The sequence below is a fragment of the Alexandromys fortis genome, unplaced genomic scaffold (genome assembly GCF_014885135.2).
Source record: "Alexandromys fortis isolate MF-2015 unplaced genomic scaffold, M_Fortis_MF-2015_v1.1 scaffold_76, whole genome shotgun sequence".
Taxonomy (NCBI): domain Eukaryota; kingdom Metazoa; phylum Chordata; class Mammalia; order Rodentia; family Cricetidae; genus Alexandromys; species Alexandromys fortis.
Genome location: NW_026067997.1, coordinates 3177041 through 3199737, shown reverse-complemented (window position 1 = coordinate 3199737; position 22697 = coordinate 3177041). Strand labels below are relative to the sequence as shown.

Sequence of the window (22697 nt, the reverse complement as noted above, 5' to 3'; positions counted from 1 at the left end):
GTGGAGCGGGGAAAGGGGGGTGGGGAGAATGGGGATGGAAACGGCGCGGGGTGGGAGGGGAGAGTTCGCAGGGACTGGCCAACCCGGACCCAGCCAATCCGAACTGCGTGGCTCAACAGCGCGGTGGCTTCTGGGAACCCTGGCTTCTGGGGAAGGCGTTGCTGCAGCCGAGACTCCAATTCCCGGCGGCCACCGGGCTCGAGCCGGGTCCTCCTGTGGCGACTCAGCAGAGACTACAATTCCCAGCCATCACTGGGCTCCAGCCTGCCCCTGACAGGGAGGGTCCCTGATCTCAGTGGGCGGGGAAGTGGACCTCTCCGGCGCCTTGCTCGTGTCGGTGCTGACGGCGACTGACACGCGGTGCTGGGCTCCTTTCGCTTGCCCTGAGACTCCCGAGAAGAATGCCGAAGGCCAAGTCCGCGGCGAGTGGGCGCCGGCGCGAGCGGCTGGAGCAGAAAAGGGAGCTGAAGCGGGCCGGAGGTGCGGCGTGGAGGAAGCTGGGGGCGGATCGCGCCTGTTGGTGCGGACTGACCCGCGGCGGGGGAGGCTCACTGTGGCCTGCGCTCCAGGCCGCTCCGAGGAGGGTGCGAGCTCAGCGCCAGCCCTTCCCCGCGCCTAGTCTTCCCTGCTAGCAGGAGGGATGGATGGACTTAAAGCTGCACCCCAAACCCAGCCGTAAAGCGGGGCGCTGGTGGCATCATTGGTGCAGAAATGCCCCTGCTGCGTCTCTGGGACGGCCTGGGATCGATTCTTGAAAAGTTGGAAAATTAAGGCTGCTTCGTGTTTTATTCCAGGACTCATGTTCAACACAGGGATTGGACAGCACATTTTGAAAAATCCTCTAATTGTCAACAGCATTATCGATAAGGTGGGTGTAGACGAGGAAACGCATAGCGTTTATGTGTCATCTTTTCCGGAGTACTTACCTGGTATGACATTGTGTCGTGTGCCCTGAGACAGGGTGATGTTTTGTTCAAAGTCAGCCTGTGCTATACAGGGAGACTCTAAGAAAATAAAATGAGATAGGATGCCTGACATAAAATGGTGCTGTGTTTATGTGTTGAATGAGTTGAGTGGCCCAAGATTCATTCACGTGCCGTCTGTTGCATGCTTCGTTCTGAGTTCGTTTCTGCTCCCGACCTTCAAGTCCTTCAGCTTTCTGTGAATTATCTACCTCGTAGGTGGACTTTTTTTTTTTGTTCTTGCCATTAATTTCAAGATGATTTCATCACTTTTTGGAGGTCTTTTGCTTGTTTGTTTTTGAGACTGGATCTCATGAAACTCAGGCTGGCTTCAAATACTACCAGAGCCTGCCTTGAACTTGCAAGCGTCTGTGATTCTGACCACTTTCTAAGCACCATATCACTTACTCTTTATTCTAGAGTTTAAAGGTGTCGATCTCACACAGTTTTTGCCTCTGAAAAATATATGGAATGGTACTGCATATAACTTATTTGGAGGATTATTCTGTATCTGTTACTATGTTTTGGTTATGAATGGTTGCGTGCCAGGAGGTAAATACAGAGGGTACAAATTCTATGCTTAAAGGCTGACATCCTGGAGCTGTAGAAAGAATTTAGTAATCCAGTCTTACAGAATATGCTAGTTGCATGTATATGCACACAGTTTGTGAGGTTGCTCTATTCTTACTACACAGTGGTTAAGAACTGAGAGGTCTTGCTGCCACATGCTGACCCTAGGCAAGATCATCGTGCTCTTTCCCGTCTGAACTTGCTGATAGGAGCAGACTTGGTTACAGGTTGCTGTACCTGTCTCCAGTGCAGAAATCAGGAAGTCATGCATAGAACTGTTTGTTTTTACTTTTTTTTCTGACTCCAGAAGTTGAATATATTCCCGTAGGTTAGGAAATGGAGATTTATACCTAATGCCTTTGAGGTACTATTGTTAACAAGAAGAATGAAGCCAGAGTAAAATTTCTTTGTGTGTTGGTGAATAAAACCAGTCATTTATGAGCTATGTGTTCAGGCGGGCCAGAAGCATAAGGCGTTGTGCTTGCTTTTAGGCTGCGTTAAGACCTACTGATGTGGTGCTAGAAGTTGGGCCTGGGACTGGAAACATGACCGTCAAGCTGTTAGAAAAGGCCAAAAAGGTAAAGGGGGGGGGTGGGTGTCATGTGTTACTACCAAATTAGTTCAGCTGGTTTACAAATATAAATGTTTTAATTAATTGTCATTGTTTCAATAGTAATTATTGAGCTCTTCCAAATTTTAGCTGAAAATAAAATGTATTTATCAAGAACACAAAACCTACCCTTGGTGTATTGATGGGGGATAGGTACGAATTGATAGGAATGGGTTACATGCTTGTTAAAGGAGTAACAACAAAATAGGAATCCTGAGCTAACCCCAAACTAAATTGCAAAGTACAGTGAACTGTTGTGAAGCCTGAAACAAAACAATGAAGTTAAAAGTTATTAGGAACAAGCTCAACAACAGAAGACCTGTATAGGGTACAAGAGATAAAGGATGGATCTGGGAGTCAAACAGAAGAACACAGTGTCTGCCCTACAGACAAAGTCATGGAATTCAGTGAAACCTCTGCTGAAATATAATTATTATAATAAAATAATTTCAGCTCCATCCACTTTGATTCACTTGCGACCTTATGCCTTCTATTCTGGATATCAGATGAGAGCTTCTGGGAGAAGCTGTCTGAAAACACTGGTTACATAAAGTGTATGCTTTTCTTCATCTTCAGTTAAAAGCATGGAGACAGAGCAAGCAGGATGGTGTTTGAAGTGGTACAAGACAGCAGAGTGGGTGCTGATGTTAAGATGTAGCTCATAGAAGTTATTACTTGGTGGTAAAAGATTTATACTCAACGGTGAAGTTTCTTTTTCTTATTGTTAATATAGGTAGTTGCCTGTGAACTTGATCCAAGGCTAGTAGCTGAACTTCACAAAAGAGTTCAGGGCACGTGAGTATATATAATAATTAAAGTACATTTCAATCCTATGAAACAACATTCTCTTAAAATTTCTTTCCTTATTATTAGGCCTCTGGCCAGCAAACTCCAGGTTCTGGTGGGAGATGTATTGAAATCGGATTTGCCCTTCTTCGATGCTTGTGTGGCAAACTTGCCTTATCAGGTATTACTCAGACTATCAGAAGCATCCTATTTCTCCAGTATGTCATTCCTCAAATCTAACTACTCATTCTTTTTCAGATCTCCTCTCCTTTTGTCTTCAAGTTGCTGCTCCACCGACCATTTTTCAGGTTTGTGAAAAAACAACAATTAGTGCTAAATTTTAGACTGATATTTTAAGTCAGGAATACAGCCAAAAATTAATACAACTGAAAAAACACTAGAGAATATTTTTGTAGAACCCCACTATCTGTCTCTGGGTTTTTATTATTTGTGCTACGATACTGTTTCAGAAACATGTGTGTATGTGCACACACACATAACACACAAGAATACTGACTTCTAGGGGGTCTTTTAGTTTTTTTTTAGTCTTTTACTTGGGGTGGTAACTGTGTGTGCATGCTGTTTCCTCTACTTTCTAATACTCTTAATAAACATTGATAAAAATTTTCCTTACATTATGTCTAGGTACTTGTAGTAACTTCTTAACTAGTTAAAATAATACTTTAACATTGGTTAACATTGTTTAAAACCAGTGGCTTTGAAACTAAGTCACATACCTCCTCAAGTGTTTAAAACATGAGCTCATAAATTGTGGGAGCCATAACCATCCTTTTAAAAAATTGTGCATCCCTGCCTGTGTGCTTCCAGAGGTCACAGGGCAGCTTACAGGACCTCAGGGATCAAAGTCAGGCCCTCCAGGCTTGGAAACATGCCTCACCCTACTCCCGCCCCCATTCCCTTTTAAATGACAAGGAATAGATTACATTAGAAGACAACTACATATACTGTCAGAAAAGTTTTGTTTGGGATATGTAGACATATATGGATATACTTTGGAGGCCAAGGTAGGAGGATTGTGAGTTCAAGACCTATTTGGGCAACTTTGTGAGACCTGGTCTCAAAATAAAAAGCAGGAGAAAGGGCTGGAGGTATATATAGCTCAGTGGTAGAGAATTTGCCTTTGTGCGTGAGGCCTTCGCTTCAATTCTAAGTATACCACGCGGAAATCTCAAATAGTTTTGAAGATGTCTTCTCTTCACTAACCTTGAAACATTTTCCCATTGCTTACTGAAGAAGTTCACATTTATTATTATTATTACTTTTTACTGATTTTTCAAGACAGGGTTTCTCTGTGTAACAGTCCTAGCTCTCCTGGAACTCACTTTATAGACCAGGCTGGCTTCCAACTCAGAGATCACCTGCCTCTGCTTCCTGAGTGCTAAAGGCGTACACCAACACAGCCTGGCATATTTTAAATTGTTAAACCAAGGAAACACTGGACATTGTAACCTACCAGGCCAAACCTGAGATATAATTTCCAACTATACCACAAATATATTTCTTCTGTGGAGTCAACTTTACCATTTTTTTTTTTTTTTTTTTTTTTTTTTTTTTTTTGATTTTTCGAGACAGGATTTCTCCGTAGCTTTTTTGGTTCCTGTCCTGGAACTAGCTCTTGTAGACCAGGCTGACCTCGAATTCACAGACATCATCCTGCCTCTGCCTCCCGAGTGCTGGGATTAAAGGTGTGCGCCACCATTACCCGGCTAACTTTACTATTTGTTTTTCAGAAGGCATCATAGACTAATACTTAATATTGATACTAATACATAACAATAGATAAAAATGGTTGTTCATCTAATCCACGAGGAAAAGCCATCTTCCTTGTGGTTAGGTCCAGCTGTCTGTAGCAATAACACTTAAGGCTGAAAGTGTTCTACCTTTTGATCATACTGTCATTAGCCAAAGATCCTCCCAGAGCAATTCACTGTTGCTCAGTGGTTAAAAGCATAAGTTGCTCTTGCAGAGACAGGGGTTCTGTTCCCAGCACCCACATGGCAGCTAACATCTGCTGTAACTCCTGTCCTAAGGATCCAGTGACCACTTCTGACCTCCATGGGCACCAATTCCACACACAGTGCAAATACAAACATGCAGGCAAAACACTCAGAAACATAAAATTAAAAAAAATTAAAAAAAATAGCTGTAATTGAAGATGGACAGTTTTTTCTTGTTCCTTTCTGCCTCCTTTTCAGATGTGCTATACTTATGTTTCAAAGAGAATTTGCTCTTCGTTTGGTTGCAAAACCTGGAGATAAATTATACTGCAGACTCTCCATTAATACACAGCTTTTAGCACGTGTGGACCATCTAATGAAGGTATGTGAGGTTTTTTTTTTGTTTTTGTTTTTTTGAGACAGGGTTTCTCTGCAGCTTTGGGGCTTGTCTGTGTACTAGCTCTTGTAGACCAGGCTGGCCTCGAACTCACAAGAGATCTGCCTGCCTCTCTGCCTCCCAAGTGTTGGAATTAAAGGTGTGCACCACCACTGCCCGGCTGGTTTGCTTTTTTTTAATCATTAAATAATCTAGTTTAATTCATCCTGGAGCATTTGGCCTTGTCCTACAGGATTTTGTTCTCTAACTCTTACTAGCCATGTGCTGGATCCATGGTCCTAAACCAACAGAACATCGTTGGTTACCAATTTAAAGTTACCCTTACCAGGTATGGTGGCACACATTTTAAATCCCATTAGGCAGAAGGGTGAAGGACCAGGCCAGCCAGACCTACATGGTGAGACCCTGTCTCAAAACAAAATGTCAATAAAGTTGCTTCTGAGAGGACTAAACATTTTCTGATTAACAGGTGGGGAAGAATAACTTCAGACCGCCCCCCAAGGTAGAGTCCAGCGTTGTAAGGATAGAACCTAAGAATCCACCACCACCTATCAATTTTCAGGTGAGGTCAAAATACTAGGTCATTAAAGGCAAAAAATCCAGGTTGAAAAATGTCATTCTAAAGCAGCGGAACAATACTGACTCAACCTAAATATCCAAACAGAGAAGATGGGAATTACGGTGTAGACTTAGGATGGAATTGTTTGACGGAAAGTAGTTAAGCATACCAAACAAAAACATGGAAAATTTTTGTAAAATGAAAAATGATTAGAATACAAGAATACAGTTGCATTTCAAAACTTATGATTACAGGTGTTGGAAACACTGAATAAAACTTGGAAAACAATGTAAAATTAAAATAGTCATGTTTGAATAGTACTATGATAACACTTTCTTTTTGGTGGTTCTGAGGATAAAAACCTAAGGACTTATGCATGCTGAAGCAAGTGTGCTACCACTGAACCACATCCTCAGCCCCTGTGGCAAACATTTTTCCAATTAAAATTACTGGTTTTGTGACCAGAAGAAAAATGTAGATGATTTGGGATAAAATTCAACTAATTACATTAGAAAAAACTTGATGCACAAACTACATCCTGAATCGTGTCTGTACTTTCAATGTGATGTCTTGGTTTTTATGAGGTAGGGTCTCCTGTGGCTCAAGCTCTCTAGGTACTGTATGAATCACTTTAAACTCCTAATCAGTGATAGGCCTGTGCCACTGTCTTTAGCTTGAATCTATTTGGAAAGTGATCCTATGCCATGTTATGTATGGGGACTTTTTTCCAGTTGAATTCAGTGAGATTCACACAAATGCAGAAGTGTACATCTTTTTGCGTATGTGCCAGCTAGATCAAGATGTAGGCCATTTTCATTCCCTCTGGCTTTATATATTAAAAATGATCACAGCTAGCAGGCATAGATAAGCAGTATTTGAAGAAAATAATTCATCCTATATTTCAGGAATGGGATGGCCTAGTAAGGATCACTTTTGTTCGGAAAAACAAGACACTGTCTGCTGCATTCAAGTAAGTGTATTCTACTACTTTGTAATGGTGAGGGACCAGTTTTCCAGTCATAGCATTTAGTCCTTTACCCACAAAGAGCTGTTCTAAGTAGATTATTCATGTCAAACAGACTTCACCTTTTAAAATAAGTACTAGGCACTGAGAGACAGAAGGTAATAAAGAAAAATGGAATTGGGAGTCAAGTCAGGTTTCTCTTTGTAAAACGGAAAGACAGTAATTTAACCACACATTTCCAAGTCTTTGCTTTTGGGTTTTCTCCTTCTCCTCCTTTTATTGTGGGTGGGGACTTGTTGGGGTGCACATGTGAAGGTCAGAGAACAACTCTGAGGAGTTGTTTCCTTCCCACTTTGATATGTTCAGGGCATGGAACTCAGGTTATTAGGTTTACTAACTGACCCACCTTCTAGTCTTTCTGCTGTTTGACTAACTTGAAAGACATAACAGGACCTGGGAATCCTAGGGTAAAGGAGGTAAGGTGTGATTTAGAGAGCGTGGACATTTTTTCCTGGCCACACCAAAGACTGGGTCTATGACTTTAAGCACACTAGCTGAGCATTCTATCACTCTGACTCACTCAGACCCAGCTCCATTTGAGTTCCAGGCTGACCTTGAGCTTCCAATTCCCCCTACCTCAGTCTTTCTAATAGCTAGTACTATTATAGACCATTGCTACCAAAGCCAAGCAAGTTGTTCTAGTTGGGGATGTTTTGTGGAGTATCTAAGATCTCTTTAGAATTCCATATCCGTAGCTCAGCTTCGGAAAGTTAAAATGGTATGTAACTAGAGCACTGGAATTTTGAGGCCAGCTTGGGAAGCATAATGCAAACTAGTCTTTTTTTAAAGGACTGTGTAAAATTTGATTGACTCTTAAAGAACAAGACTTAGAGATGTTTATTAGGACTCTAATCTTTTTTTTTTAATATATGTTAGCTTTGAGTTTAAATAGTTGGTACCCTTTTTAAATTCCCGAATTTCATCAGATCATACATTCCTTTATACAAGGTTTCTCTGTGTAACAGTCATAGCTGTTCTGGAACTCACTTTGTAAACCCGGCTGGCCTCCAACTCAGAGATCCACCTGCCTCCCAAGTGCTGGGCTTAAAGGTCTGCACCATCCCACCTTTTACATTTTAAAAAATTACATGTGATGTGTGTGTGTGTGGTGTCAGAAAACAACTTACACAACTGGTCCACTTCTTCCTCCATGTAGGTTCTAGGGCTTGATTTCAGGTTGGGTAAGGCAGCAAGTGCCTTTACCGCTGAGCCACCTTGTAGGCCTGGAACATATATTTCATTTTGTCTAAATTTATGTATAATTTGATTTTGTGATTGTCACTTAATTTCCAGATCAAGTGCAGTACAACAGCTGTTGGAAAGAAACTACAGAATTCATTGTTCAGTACATAATACTGTGAGTTGAGTAAATGTTACCATTTCAGTGACTTTTCTTCACTTGAGACAGGGTCTCTGTTGTCCTGGAACTAGCTCTTGTAGACCAGGCTGGCCTCAAACTCAGACATCTTCTTGCCTCTGCCTTCCAAGTGCTGTGATTGAAGGCATGCACCACCTGGCTCTTTCACTAACGTTCACTTATAAAAATGTTCTTTTTGCCAATGTCTTACAGAGCACAGCCATGCTGCTTCCTACATCTGCTTGCCTTTCTGGATTATTCACAAACGCATAACCCTTTTTACTTCTATCTGTCCTAAGCATGCTTTCCCCAACACTTTGTGTTTCTTTATTCTTTCTCTAAGACCCCCCCCTCCCCGCTTTGTGGCTGATCTCAATGCAGACGTATTTCAGGCAGCATAGCTCTTTTTCTTCCCTCCTCCATTCTTCTCTTCAAGGTAGCCACCTAGATTTACAGCCTGCCTGCTCTGTGTATTTTTTTTTAAATTCTCATAGATTCCTATATATTCTCATATCTTCCTATATATTCTGTAGGACCCTTAAAGTCAATACACACTGTGTAACTAGTACAGATCTCTTGATGGTTTTAGAAATGCTCTTGCTATATAGCCTAGGCTGGGTTTGAGGTGAGGCACAGAGTAATCTTCCTGCCTCAGCAGTATGGACCACCATGCCTAGCTAACCTTGACTTTTAACAGGTTAATTTTGCTGTGAATTCTATGAACCAGGCCCTCTTTAACGTTTGTATTTAACCCTAGTAAGAGTTGGATTCAACTGTTTTACAGTTCTTCAAATACATAGATTAGTAATTACTTAAATGTGTATAATGTGCTAACCTAAACTGTGATTATCCCGTTTGTCGCTTAGTGACCCAGGCTATAGCTGAGAATGTCTTTAAATCCCTGATGCACCGTTATTTCCCAAGTGCTGGGATTAAAGGCATATATGTTACCACATCAGGTTAGTAATCATTAAAGTTACTAGTTTATGACATCTAGAAATTTTAAATAATAAGAACAAAGAGTGCGTTGAGTAGCTAGTTTATGGTCATGTGCCTCGTGCCTCTTAAAAGTCTGACTTGAATTTAACTATGGGAGTCCTCATATATACATATTACATGTGTACAGGCTAAGTTTGTTGGCTTTTCAGCATTTTTTAAGTTTGACAGAGAAGACATGACTATTTCCTTCATATTTTTTATGCCCAGATTCTCCTATGCTTTAATATACCACAGTACTATCTCCATTCTCGAATGTAGACAAAAAGCTACCATTTGAGTCTAAAAAAAAAAAAAAAATTGCCCGAATCAAGTAAAATCAATCACTGTTTTGTTGTTTTGAGGTGGTCTTACTCTGTAGCACAGGTTTGCCCTAAAATTAGGTTACTCCCCCTGCCTCCCAAGTTCTGGGATTACAGGGGTATAAGCTACAATACTCAGGGACATATAACTTACTTAAAAGAGAATCATTTCTCAGAAAAATTACCTGGTTGGGTGAGCTGTTTTTAAAAGATCAGTAATTGCTTTAAAGTTTTATTCACTTTATTTGTAAAGTCCGAAGCCTATTGTCTTAGCATTTTAAGATTGAAAAAGGGCAGTATGTGCATGAGAACTCAAAGTATTTCAAGTCTTGTGTCACAAAATCAGCCTGTGGAGATCCACGTCTCACCAAACTCTCAGGTGTTCCATCATTTACAAGTCTACATTAAAAGTGACTGTAATTACTGAACTTTAAAAAAAGAGTCATGGTATCTTCATTAAAGATATGTTGTTCATTTATTCTGAATCTTATATTGATAGGTAATACCAGAAGATTTCAGTATAGCAGATAAAATACAGCAAATCCTAACCAGCACAGGTTTTAGTGACAAACGGGCCCGTTCCATGGACATAGATGACTTTATCAGGTAATTACATTTGTTGTTGTTCTAAATGCTTACATTTCTTTGCTGTGGTATCTTAAGATTTAGAGACTTAAAGGCTTTTAAGCGGCATAAGGTGCTCCTGGGAGAGTTATTGCATAGCATTTCAATAGTGTGGAACAGTATTTGGTGTAGAGCAGTGGTTCTCAACTTTCCTAATGCTGTGACCCTTTAATACAATTCCTTATGTTGTGGTGACCCCCAACCATATAATTAGTTTCCATCTCTACTTCATAACTATAATCTTGCGACTGTTTAGAATCATAATGTAAATGTCTGTTTCCGATGGTCTTAAGCAACCCCTATGAAAGGGTCATTTGACTCACCTGAAGGGGTCGTGACCCACAGGTTGAGAACCACTGGTGTGAAGGATGGCAGCTTGTTAGCTGCAGAATGAATGTGTTAAGATCAGTAGTAAAGAACAGTCTGCGCCATAGATAGCCTGGGTTCATGTGTGCTGTGTATTTCTTTTCTACTGCTCCAACCCCAAACTCATTCATGGTCTTACTGCCCTATGCTTACCTCTTACAAGTAGCCTGTAAGGTAGAAAAATCATCATAACATATGTAACTGGATCTGACGATACATTATTTCTTTATTTTAGAATAGCTATTGTTAATCAGATGGTAACCATGAAATGCCAGTTAGAACCATGTCTGATTATCCATTTAATAGCAGTTGGTACCTGGCCCGAGGCAAATTCTACACCTGTTAAGATATATGGGCAATTGGGACCCAAATTTGTTTTACTTTGTACCAAGCAAGTTTCAGTTAATTACCCAATTGTACAAACTTGTATTTTAGTCACTCACACTCAACTTTCACAAGTTCCTGTACATTTTGTTTACTGTTTTCTTATATTGCTAAGGACTGCATTCAGAGGTGTGCACATGCTAGACAAGTATAAATTCTAGAATGTGTCCCCACTTCTAGCCAGTTTCCTTTTTTCAGTGCTCTTTAACTGCTGAGCCATCTCTCCAGCCCCTAGCCAGTTTACTTTTAAAGCATTAGTGTTCTAGACACTGAATTTTAAAAAATGAGAGTAGAGTGCTGTAAGACACGTTTGCTTTTTCAGTAGAACAGTCTAGAACTAAGACTTAAGGAAATATTGTTTTATTATCTGGCTAGCAGGAATACTGAGTCTTCACTGGCTGTTATTCCCACTATTTGAATGATATTCGTAAGCACCTACACATAGCTTTTCTAGACATTTTAATCCATTTGTACCTCTTCCTGTGGGCCATCCTGAAAAATAACCTCAAGTTCAAATACATTGTATTTTACACTTCATCCTTCCTCAGGGCACTGCTTTTTAACAAAAGTCAGAGAAGCACACAATATCCACAAAGAAAAGGAAAGTGAAAAAAATGAGTAAGAGTTCAGAGAATAGGCAGAGACGATTCATCTCACTTTCTCAAATTCCAGGTGAAATAGAGTGAGTGCTGATGAGCCAAAGCCAGGGACAGCAATCACTTTAAGGTGATTCCAATCAGAGCTAATGTAACTGAAAGGAGCAGCTTACAACAAGACATGCTTTAACTAAGAATACTTTGCCAATTTATTTGGAGAGTAAAGTTTTTTTAGTAACTAGTGATAGGAATAGGTGTGTACGTATGTTGATGTGTTTTATGTATTAATGGTACTTTATGGATTCATTTTCCATTTCTTTCCCTTCAGGTTGCTACATGGATTCAATGCAGAAGGCATCCACTTTTCCTAGCCATTTGAAAACAGGCTTTTTCCAAGACCAAGAAAAAAATGAAATTATAAATCTCTATTATTATTATCCATGGTCAAAGTGGTTAAATCTACATATTCTTGTTTTTGTTTTAAATATACTACAAAGAGCAGGGTTCAACAGACATAACCATTTTCAAGTTTAAAAGCCGCAGATACGCACAACCATACACTTAAACTTTCTAATAATTTATTGTATAAAGATGTTACTGTGTTATGGACTGTGAGGCCTACCTTAGGCCTGCAGCTCGGTCACCCAGTCACAAATCCTCCTCATTCACATGTACAGTACGTTACTTAACACGACTTTCCTTTACACACCCTCTTCATCCTAGACAGCTTCCATGTATTAATGCCATCTTTGTTAGATGACGTGTTGCAACACAGACAAGAGTACAGTTCTGGATAAGCCAGAGTCTGCTGCAGTCATATAGTGCAGGCATGTCCTGTATTACTCTACCTGTGAAATGCAGACGCGTAGAAAGAAGCTAACTAGAAAGTCATGTTAAGTCTGTTTTCTTGGGGGAGACAAGATCTATAGATTTCAGATTTAGAAAAGTCCCAGAGAGTTTATAAGTGAAATGGGCTTTATTAATCGGTGATTTTTTTTCTTTCATGAGAGGATCTTTTTTCTTTTTTTTTAACATCAACTTTAATCTCAGAATCTTGCCTCAGCCTTCTAAATGCTGGGATTACAGTTGTGTACCACTGTATGTGGTTTCAGTTTTCAGCTTTTTAATAGAAAAGCCGTTTACCCACAACTACAAGCTCCTGGTTATTCCTTAATTCTGGATAATTAAAATTTTAGTACCAGTGTTTCTTTTTAAGCTATTTAAAATTTGTCAGATTGAAGATTTTATGCTGCTTATATATTTTAATAAATTAGCTGTTTTATTTATATAAAGAAACTATCTTCATTGGTTATTTGGCTCTCTTTGTACCCAAAACTTAAAATGAATGCTTCTATACTTAAGAATATAAATTGTTTGCCTACCTAGATATTTTTTTTCCCCAAAATCTGGCTTAGGAGTCATATAGTAAATGCTATAATGACTATGAATAACTTAGCTATGAATAGGTAAAATAATGTGTAGCAGCCTTTAAATTTCAGAAAGGTCTAAAGAATATTTAAAACAAAACAAAAAGACTTTGTTGCAAAAGCTACTTTTGTCACATGAATAGTAACTATTCTTAAGGGTTAATTTTCTTTAATGCGACGGAACTATTTTGTAGAGTTCACTTGTACCATCTCCACCTCAAGGGAAACAATTCCACCTAACTAGGCATTTTTAGCTTGTTTCCCTCGATTCTCAACTGCTGCACTTTAGTCCCCTTTACTGGTTGGTCTCATTTTTCCCTCTGTAAAGCTGAATCGTATTTTACCTCCAAAGATATTTGCTGGTACTAATTTTCAAGTACACTGACTACGGATTAAGATGAAGCTAGCATAAGGCAGCATCTATACATATAAAAAGATCCTCCAAAGATAGTACCTATCCAGTGCCAGTAACATTAAACCTAAAAATGGATCTATAAAAGACCTTCCGAAGATAGTTCCTGTCCAGTGCCAATATCATAACATTAAAGCTTTGTGCTTAATGAGCAAGTTCTTGTCCTTATTGCTCATTACCTATGAGGTGTTCTCAAAATTTACCCTTTTATTGGAAACAAGGTCTTTCTACAAAGCTCTGGCTATCCGGGAACTCACTAAGTGGAACAGGCTGGCCTTGAACTCATACCCACCCGCCTCTGAGTACTGGGATTAAAGGTGTGTGGCCTCTGCAAGGTCAACAGAAACAAGTTAGTTCTTCTTCCTCTCTTGAAACCGACACAAATAGAATACATCTTACAACTGCAAAAAACCTGAGTTCCTTCCAAAACAAAGGTGAATATATTGAAGTACATTATTTCTAAATTTGTTTTTATAGATTTCATTTATTAATAATGATATTGTGAAAAAATCTACATTTGATTTAGATTTCATGTTTACAGAGCTTTACCCCATGGTGTTAGGATTCCTCACAGCTACCCTCTCACTTATGATCGTGAAGTAAAGGATCTGGCTCGCTGACTCTATTCATAGATTTCCCCTTGGCTCACTGAGTGAATCAGTAGGTTCCCTAGAGTTAATCAAGAGAAACATGGGAGGTTCTTTGGTTAACTTAATGGACTATATACTGGGAACCAAGGGAAAACTCCTAGAGATATATAATGTGTATATATATATATATATATATCTATAAATCTTTAAACAATATTTACATTAAAGTTGGCCAGTTTTCTCTTTTAGAGTAGCAGCTGTAAAAGTGAGTTCTGCCATTTATGGAGTAGTCTTCCTTACTATCGTTCTATCCACGAGATGTGATTCTCACCAAATGGCAAACCATCACATACTAGATATTGATGGAGCTTGCTATGGACTGCCTCGTAAGGCATCGACACTTCTGGGGGTTACATACTGTCTACGCTTGGCTATCTAACTTGTATTATGAACTACTTTCAATGTACATGCATCAGAAGCCAATTTCCTTTAACAGTACGTTAAATATGGGGTGCTAATAAACACTTCAACTTAAATAATGGCATTGTTAAAGATCAAATTACACTATTAGTCTTGTTAACACCACTGGCACACACACTGCATATATATGTATTATCCTAAGATAAAACTCTTCTCAGAATTTCGTTACTTTTTATTATACACCAACTAGTTTATATTTTAGTTTTTTACAAAGAAAATGCTAAGAAAATTATAATCACATATCAATGGTATTAAAATCATAATTCCAGATTTCTTTACATGTAAGATGGAATGATCCAGCAGCTATGTCCACTGTCACAGACTTTAGTTCCGTTCAATTGGTATGGCACATCCTGCAAAATTAACTAGTCACACACAAAGTCTCAAATACAGTAAAAATGTACACACAATTAAGGTAATTTACAGTTACAAATAAGGAATGTACGTTATCTTGGCTGTGCTTCAGAAATCTAGGGTCAATAGCCTTAGTCAAGGCACAGAGGAGGAGCGAGCACAGCTGTTTCTAGGAGTGTGTACAATCACTGATGAGGTATGCATGCACGCAAAGTATTCAAAATTGCTCAGTCTTGCTACGAAAATGGATTTGAGTTAAAGGAAATTTTGTGGCTTCCCCCACTCTCCACTTCTGGATTACTTCCACAATCTTTAAATAAAATTGGCAAGGATTTCCAAAAGCAATCACTATTTGGGTAAATGAAACAAAATACTTCACTAATCCCAATTATTTGTGCCTCTTGGACTAGAAGCATTTTGTAGACAAAGAAGTGTTTCATAAAATTGAAATGTCATTCAGGTGAAGGACAAGATATTTTCCACACACTTAAGATTTCAAAAACGTTCAAGTGGCCTTTACATCTGGACCACCATTTGTTAGCGTACTGGGGATTCTGGGGGATCCTTTAGTAGCAAATACCAACTTTAGAGGGCTCGGGGCCTCTTGGGGTTAATTTGCTTGCTGGCCTGTTCTTCTTCTTGTAGCGCTGCACGAAAAGATTTCACTTTATCTTGGGAAAAGAAGAGAACAAGGGAGTAAGTATTGTACAATAAATAAGCAATATGGTGCACAACTTTGATAGCATATCAAGCTAGTACTTAACAAAACTCAGTATTTCTCTTGCTTTATGTCATCTAGTCCCTCAGAACTATGTGTACCTATAACAAGTCTCATGGATGCCTAGTAAAAGCCTGTTTGTTTTTCAACCAGTTTCTCTAACATATTTTAAAGTGTTAAGTTAAATTTGTTCTATTTGGGGGGGGGTGGAATATAGGCAAGCTTTTAATGTTGAAATATGTAGTCCTATCTAAAAGGGAAATGATAAGTACTACTGAGATGTAATACTTCTTTCAATATTATGAGATTTCTACTAAGCCCCACTCCACCTTTTTTAAACTAAGAAAATTTAAAAGCTGAATTAAAGAAAATAAATGACATCTGTTGTCTCACCAGGTAAACAGGATAACACTTAATTGTTCTTATATATTCTGTCTATTACCATGCAATGACCTACAGTAACAGGACTACCAATTTGTTAATAAACTGTCAGGGAAATTACAAGCATGGAAATGAGACATCATTCTATAGCAGTGGTGCTCAAATGGTTGCTCCAGGAACATTTAGTAATGTCTAGAGGTTTATCATAACTGATATGGTACTGTCCTCTAGTGGATAAATGCTTGTAAGCAAGGACGCCCAAACATTTTACTTTGTATAGGACAACAGTCTTCAACAAACAATGGCCTCTCAAGCTCTAAATGGTGTCAACAATTATTAACTATCTTCCCTTTGTATGTTTTCATCACATAAAATCTGTTCACAACTACACATCTTAATATTGTACAAATTTCATACCAAACACTAAGATGAAAGACAGATTACCTCGTAGCTCAGTTAAAATGTCTATTTTCTGCTCAAGAATAGCTTCAAGTTGTGTAGCATATGAGTCAACATCATAGTCGACTTCTTCAGTCATCTCTAAGAGAGCTTTTTCATCTTCTATCCAGCGAATCGATTCCTAATAATAAGAATTCAACACAAAATGACTTGTAAACTGGTATGCTTTACAAATATTTATCAGAGGAGACTGGCCTACAAATCATGAGTTCTGAGTCAAACAATGGAAGCAGATATTCTCAAAAAAAAAAAAAAATCAGCAGTAGACATGACATCTCCAAGTCACTGTAAAATCAATTTTTTGGGGGGGGGGGCGGCCCAGGAACGAACCCTGGCATTCTGTGTGAATGGTAAGCAAGCATCCTACCACTGAGCTACATCCTTAGACCTGTTCATTAAATAATAAACTACCACAGGGAGATTATTTGCTATCGCATATCCTAACACATACATGACTAAGGAATTTTAAAAGAACTGTGTTCTAGTCAAAGGATTCTTAAAATTTTCATGAATTTAAGGCCCGTTTGCAAGAAGGCCTTTCCTTACATACCTGAAACACTGCCCTGTGGTCTTCTACAACCTGTTCTTCCATTTCTACCATTTGGGAGACAGCTTCATGGAAAGTAAACAGTTGTGGAGAAACTTCTTCTTCCTTAAAACACAAAGTTCAAAACTATCATCTAAAGCTTATATTTTTAAATGTCACTGAAGTTTTGTTTTTATTTTCTTTTCTTCCTTGGGAGCCCACTGAGGAATTTTATGTGTTTCTTTAAAAAAGGCAACGTTCTACCACTTAGCTATAGTCCAGTCTCAAAAGCAATTTTTTTCTTTTTTCTTTTTTGGTTTTTCGAGACAGGGTTTCTCTATGGTTTTGAAGCCTGTCCTGGCACTAGCTCTTGTAGACCAGGCTGGTCTCTAACTCACAGAGATCCGTCTGCCTCTGCCTCCCCCGAGTGCTGGGATTAAAGGTGTGTGCCACCACCGCCCGGCTCAAAAGCAATTTTGTAAAGTCTTTTTTAAGAACAATCCAACTTTTCAGTTATCGTAAGCTTATTTCAGGTTTTCCTAGTTAGGACTTATGATACATGAAAGCAACCGCACAGAGAATATACTTTGATTGAGGCATGGTCTAGCTCTGTACTCCTCGATCACCTGATACTATGGAAGCCAGGCTGTCTGCAGTCTCCCAAGTATTGAAAATACAGGTGTGTAAACTGTGCCCAGCTTAAGTTTCTTCTCTTGAAAAGAAATATGTAAGGACACAATCTTTGACTGGTACTATGTATTTCAAAGTGACTATCAAGATTAGTATTCTCATGGGCTAAACTTTTTTTTTTTTTTTTTTTTTCCCGAGACAGGGCTTCTCTGTGGCTTTGGAGCCTGTACAGGTGTGTCTGGATGTGTATTTTGATTTGTCTGCATTCCTGGCTGATCTGGTCCTGGACAGGTAGTCCAGGTTAGCATCAAATTCTCAGCTATCTTCCTGCTTCAGCTTCTCTAGTATTGGAACTATAGGTGTGTGCCACCATGGCAAGGAAGCCAGATAGTTTTTTTTTTAATTATTTATTTATTACATAAACAACATTCTGCCTCCATGTATGCCCGCATGCCAGAGGAGGGCACCAGATCTCATTAAAGATGGTTGTGAGCCACCATGTGGTTGTTGGGAATTGAACTCATGACCTCTGGAAGAGCAGCCAGTGCTCTTAACCACTGAACCATCTCTCCAGCCCCGCCAGATAGGAATCTCAAATAACAAATCATAATTGTACTTTAACAACAAAAACAAACACACGGCAAACAGCATGTTTTGGTTGTTAAATCAACTCAAAATTGATCTGGTTTAGCTTTACTTTTGCAGTCTGCCTAAGTCAGTTCTATTAACTCAATCTGTTTTCTAAAACTATGGCTTCAGTAACAGACAACTATGTAGAAGTCTACTTAAAAACTGTTCTAACACGCTGAGTAGAAATGAGAGATGGCTCAGTGGGTTAAGAGCACTGGCAGGGGCTGGAGAGATGGCTCAGAGGTTAAGAGCATTGCCTGCTCTTCCAAACGTACTGAGTTCAATTCCCAGCAACCACATGGTGGCTCACAACCATCTGTAATGGGGTTTGGTGCCCTCTTCTGGCCTGCAGACATAAAGACAGAATATTGCATACATAATAAATAAATAAATAAATATTTAAAAAAAAAAAAGAGCACTGGCAGTTCTTCCAGAGGACCTGGGTTCAATTCCCAGCACCTACATGGCAGCTCACAACTGTCTGTAATTCCTGTTCTAGGGGATATGATACCTTCATACCAATGCACATAAAACAAAGTTAAATTATTTTTTTAAAAAAGAAAGAAATGGCTTTTAAGCCAGGCAATGGCAATACACATCTTTAATCCCAGTACTCAAGAGGCAGAGGCAGGCAGATTTCTGAGTTTGAGGCTAGCCTGATCTACAGAAAGAGTTCCAGAACAGCTAGGAATACACAAAGAAACCCTGTCTCAAAAAATGAAGAAAAAAAAAAACACACAAAAAAACAATACCAAACAAAACAAAACAAAGTTATTCACTGGGCAGTGGTGGTACACGTCTTTAATCCCAGCACTCAGGAGGGCAGAGGCAGGCGAATTTGCTCTAGACTGTGTATCTTACTCTGGTTCTCTGTATCTTTGGGAGACAATCATATCTAGGCATAGTTCAATATCTGCTTTGAGAGCTTATGGTTGAACAACCATAGTATCTTTCAAAACTTTGGGAGGATAAACTTAAGCTAGGATCTCATTTTTAGTTCTCTCTGTCTTCTATGGTCCTCCCACTTGGACAGCAAGCTCTTTACTCACAAAGTCATCTGTTCAACCTCTCCACCTTACTTGACAAGCTATTGCACTGAAACCCTTGCTAGCTTGCAACTTAATATATAGCCTCAAATTTGCTGCAATCCTCCTGCCTAAGCCTCCAAGTCAGGGGATTATAGGTTTGTGCTACATGCCCAGATCATCACATGCATTTCTTTATATTTGCCTATTTTTCCAGAATATATATTTTAAAAGTAACTAAATTGTTGAAATTTGAAATTATAAGTTTTTAAGAAACTTCAAATATAGAAAACCAACCAAATTTAATGGATATTGGCATTTTAACTGGGGTTTTGTTTGCTTCTCTTTTTGTTTTGGGGTAGTTCTGGGGCTGTAATTTTTAGTAGAGTTCCTTTATCTCTTTATATACAGAACTATGACAGGTTGTTTGTTTGTTTTGAGACAGGGTTTCTTTGTGTAGCCCTGACTGTTTTGGAACTCACAGAGTGCTGAGATTAAAGGTGTGTACCACCAGCACCACCCAGAGCTGTTGACAGTTTTTTTTTTTAAAAAAATATTTATATATGATGCACTTAATATGTAATCTTAAACTCTTTAGTTTTGTTTTTCAAGACATGGATTCTTTGTGTAGCCCAGGCTGTCCTCAAATTCACAAAGATCCACTTGCTTCTTTTGAGGGCTGGGATTGAAGGCCCCACTGCATGGTGCTAAAATTTTAATGTAGGCATAAAAGTCTGAAAAATAAATCTGAAAAAGAAATTAGTTTGGATTCTCTGAGCCATACATTCTGTCACTGCTACCATGGTAGTACAGCAGCTAGACAAACATGGCTATATTCCAGTAAAGCTGTACTTATCTGAACAGATGGTTAGTCCATGGGGTGGATTTGCTGATCTCTGCTTTAGATTACAGTGTTCAATTAAGTTCTTCTATTGATGAAACAAACTAAGGATCAGTAACAATTATGTCACTCACATTTTGTTCACAAAGAAGTTTTAGATCATCTCTCTGAGGGGAACTCCCCACACCCCACTGTGTCTCTAAATCATCAATCTGGCTTGGTGGATGGTGCATTATTGGACGGACATCACCAGCAGCAGTTGGATCTACAGTCAGTTCTTTCACCCTATAAATATATAAGTTATTTAAAATTATGAAAGGATCATGCAGAGATACACGAAAACACCAACCTATTCAATACAAAAGCAATTTAACATAGTAAGATTGATGATGTCACTTTGTAGTTCAAATTTATCTGAACTCCGCATTTGTTTATTAACTTTATACTTACTTCAGGTGTAATTATTACACATAATCTGAGAAATGTAGTGAAGTATACAGATTAAATATTTCAAAGAAATAAACTATATGATAGAAATCAGAGAAGTTTATAGCCTATGAAGATTTGGCAGCCATGCTACTCAGCTAGCTAAGTAGGAAATGATTTTATTTTACTTATTGAGAGAAGGTCTCACTATGTATCCCTGAATGGTCTGGAACTCAATGCACAGATCAGGATGATCTGCTTGCTTCCACCTCCCAAGTGCTGGGATTAAGGGCTTGTGCACCAAGACCAGCCAGTCATTTTTATATCTAATGCCTAAAGATTCTAAGAATCTTACCTTCTGTCATTAAAAACTATAAATCTTAAGTTCACACATTTTAAGAAAGGACATACTTTTTGAACCACAAGGATCATTATTTTTTTCAGACCAGTACCTTTTAATTACACAATGATAAATATGCAAAAGTGACATCATCTTTTACAAAATAAAGGGAAATATGGAGCTTAAATTCTAAATAAATCTTTTAAAGCAAATTAATAAATGACACAAAAATGGAGATCATGCAGTACAACCACCTGCTAAATGAAGTGAAAATGAAAAATGTCTCAGAACAAAGGAAATAAATGAATATCTATGCGCAGCACAATTCAAAACAAGCTAGTCAAAGAAACGAAGCAAGACCTGGTAATCGAAGGAGAAAAGTCGTCATAATCGTAAGAAGGAGAGAGATCAGGGCGACTGCCACTACCCTGGGAGAAGGGAATGTCTGAAGGACTAATTCCAAACTCTTTTACTCTGTAGTACCAAAACAGTGAAAATTAAAAGAGCTCTTGGTAAAGACAGCAATGCACAGTTAAACTTTTGTTTAGAAAATAGCATCAGCATAGTGGAGTATATTTTAGAACATTACTTCATAAATAGGTTTCCAAACACATTTTATTTATCCTTAGCTCAAAAAAAAAACCCCTAAATCTTTCTAGTTTTTGTCACCCCTTTCTCACAAATCTTCCTAGAAACTTCAAGGTCCCATGCTTTAACTACATGACCCACTCAATCAAATCATTAAAACCATCAATGGAAGGAACATGTCAGACCTTATAGGGAGGCTGCTTCCTAGACTCCTTTGATTCACTGAAGAGATTTCTAAATGATGGTAAACATTACAAGAATTAAATGCTTACTTGTTTTTTTTTAAAATATTTATTTATTTATTTATTTATTTATTTATTTATTTATTTATTTATTTATTATGTATACAATGCGTGTGTCTGCAGTCCAGAAGAGGGCACCAGACCTCATTCCAGATGGTTGTGAGCCACCATGTGGTTGCTGGGAATTGAACTCAGGACCTTTGGAAGAGCAGGCAATGCTCTTAACCACTGAGCCATCTCTCCAGCCCGCTTACTTGTTTTTGATTGATTTATTTGTTTACAGTGTTCTGTCTGCATGTGTGCCTGCAGGCCAGAAGAGGGCACCAGATCTCATTACAGATGGTTGTGAGCCACCATGTGGTTGCTGAGAATTGAACTCTGGAAGAACCAATCAGTGCTCTTAACCTCTGAGCCATCTCTCCAGCTCGGGACTTGAATTTTTAAAAATTTTATCATTATTGTGTGTATTGTGTATATATGCCCCAGTACATGTGGAGATCAAGAGGACAATTTGCAGAATGGGTTTTGTCCTTCCACCATGGGACGTGGAGGTTGAACTCTGGTCATCAGGCTTCTGCGGTATGTGCCTTTACCCATTAGCCATTCCACCTAGCTTGTTTTTTAGATATTTTTCTACATAGATGAAGTTTTTTTTTTTTTTAAAAAGATGGGAAAGTCTCCATTTTGATTGAAACAAGAAATAATGGGTTTTTAAAGAAAATTAAGCCAATCTCCACGCTGGAAGTAGGTTATGAAGAATAATCTATAGGTTGAAATCATAAATGTAACATGATAAAACATTTAAAACTTCAAGGGGAGAGATCCAGTGAGTTAAAGGGAAGAGTGTGTAAATTTCATCAAAATACTAACATACATGCATCACATTCTCAAATACAAATATCTTTTTAAACTATGTAAACAATCAAATTCAAAACAAGAAGTGAGTGTGTGTGGTGGGGGCGATCTACAAAGCAAACCTGCCATCCTAATCCAAGAGTTTTAAGGACATCTGAAACTATTCATGACTATAAGGTCTGTATGTAACAACATTATTGATGTAATAACATATAATCCATACACAGTACCAGAAAGAACTGTTATCACTGAAATGATATATGCATATGTGCCTGTATAAAT

General features: G+C 38.6%; 2 protein-coding genes across 6 annotated transcripts in view; one reads left to right on the top strand and one right to left on the bottom strand.

The window, feature by feature from the left end:
• The first annotated feature begins 295 nt into the window (after positions 1-295).
• Positions 296-11951, top strand: Dimt1 (DIM1 rRNA methyltransferase and ribosome maturation factor). Its single transcript, XM_050160361.1, has 12 exons — positions 296-480; positions 795-868; positions 2024-2110; positions 2876-2937; positions 3016-3109; positions 3187-3236; positions 5145-5268; positions 5753-5845; positions 6748-6812; positions 8160-8223; positions 10021-10127; positions 11820-11951. Exons 1-12 carry the CDS (start codon positions 402-404, stop codon positions 11860-11862), a joined length of 942 nt encoding a protein of 313 aa, XP_050016318.1. The 5' UTR covers positions 296-401; the 3' UTR covers positions 11863-11951.
• A 1843-nt stretch (positions 11952-13794) lies between these two features.
• Positions 13795-22697, bottom strand: part of Kif2a (kinesin family member 2A) — a 56702-nt gene continuing 47799 nt past the window's right edge. For 3 of the 5 annotated variants that reach the window (XM_050160356.1, XM_050160357.1, XM_050160358.1), the window contains 4 exons: positions 20099-20249; positions 16863-16964; positions 16298-16433; positions 13795-15425 (listed from right to left, as the gene is read on the bottom strand). In XM_050160356.1, the coding sequence (XP_050016313.1) occupies positions 15340-15425; positions 16298-16433; positions 16863-16964; positions 20099-20249 (475 nt within the window). In that variant the 3' untranslated portion in view covers positions 13795-15339. Of the gene's footprint in view, positions 15426-16297; positions 16434-16862; positions 16965-20098; positions 20250-21090; positions 21205-22697 lie in introns of all 5 variants that reach the window. The other 2 variants (XM_050160359.1, XM_050160360.1) reach the window with 1 other exon arrangement.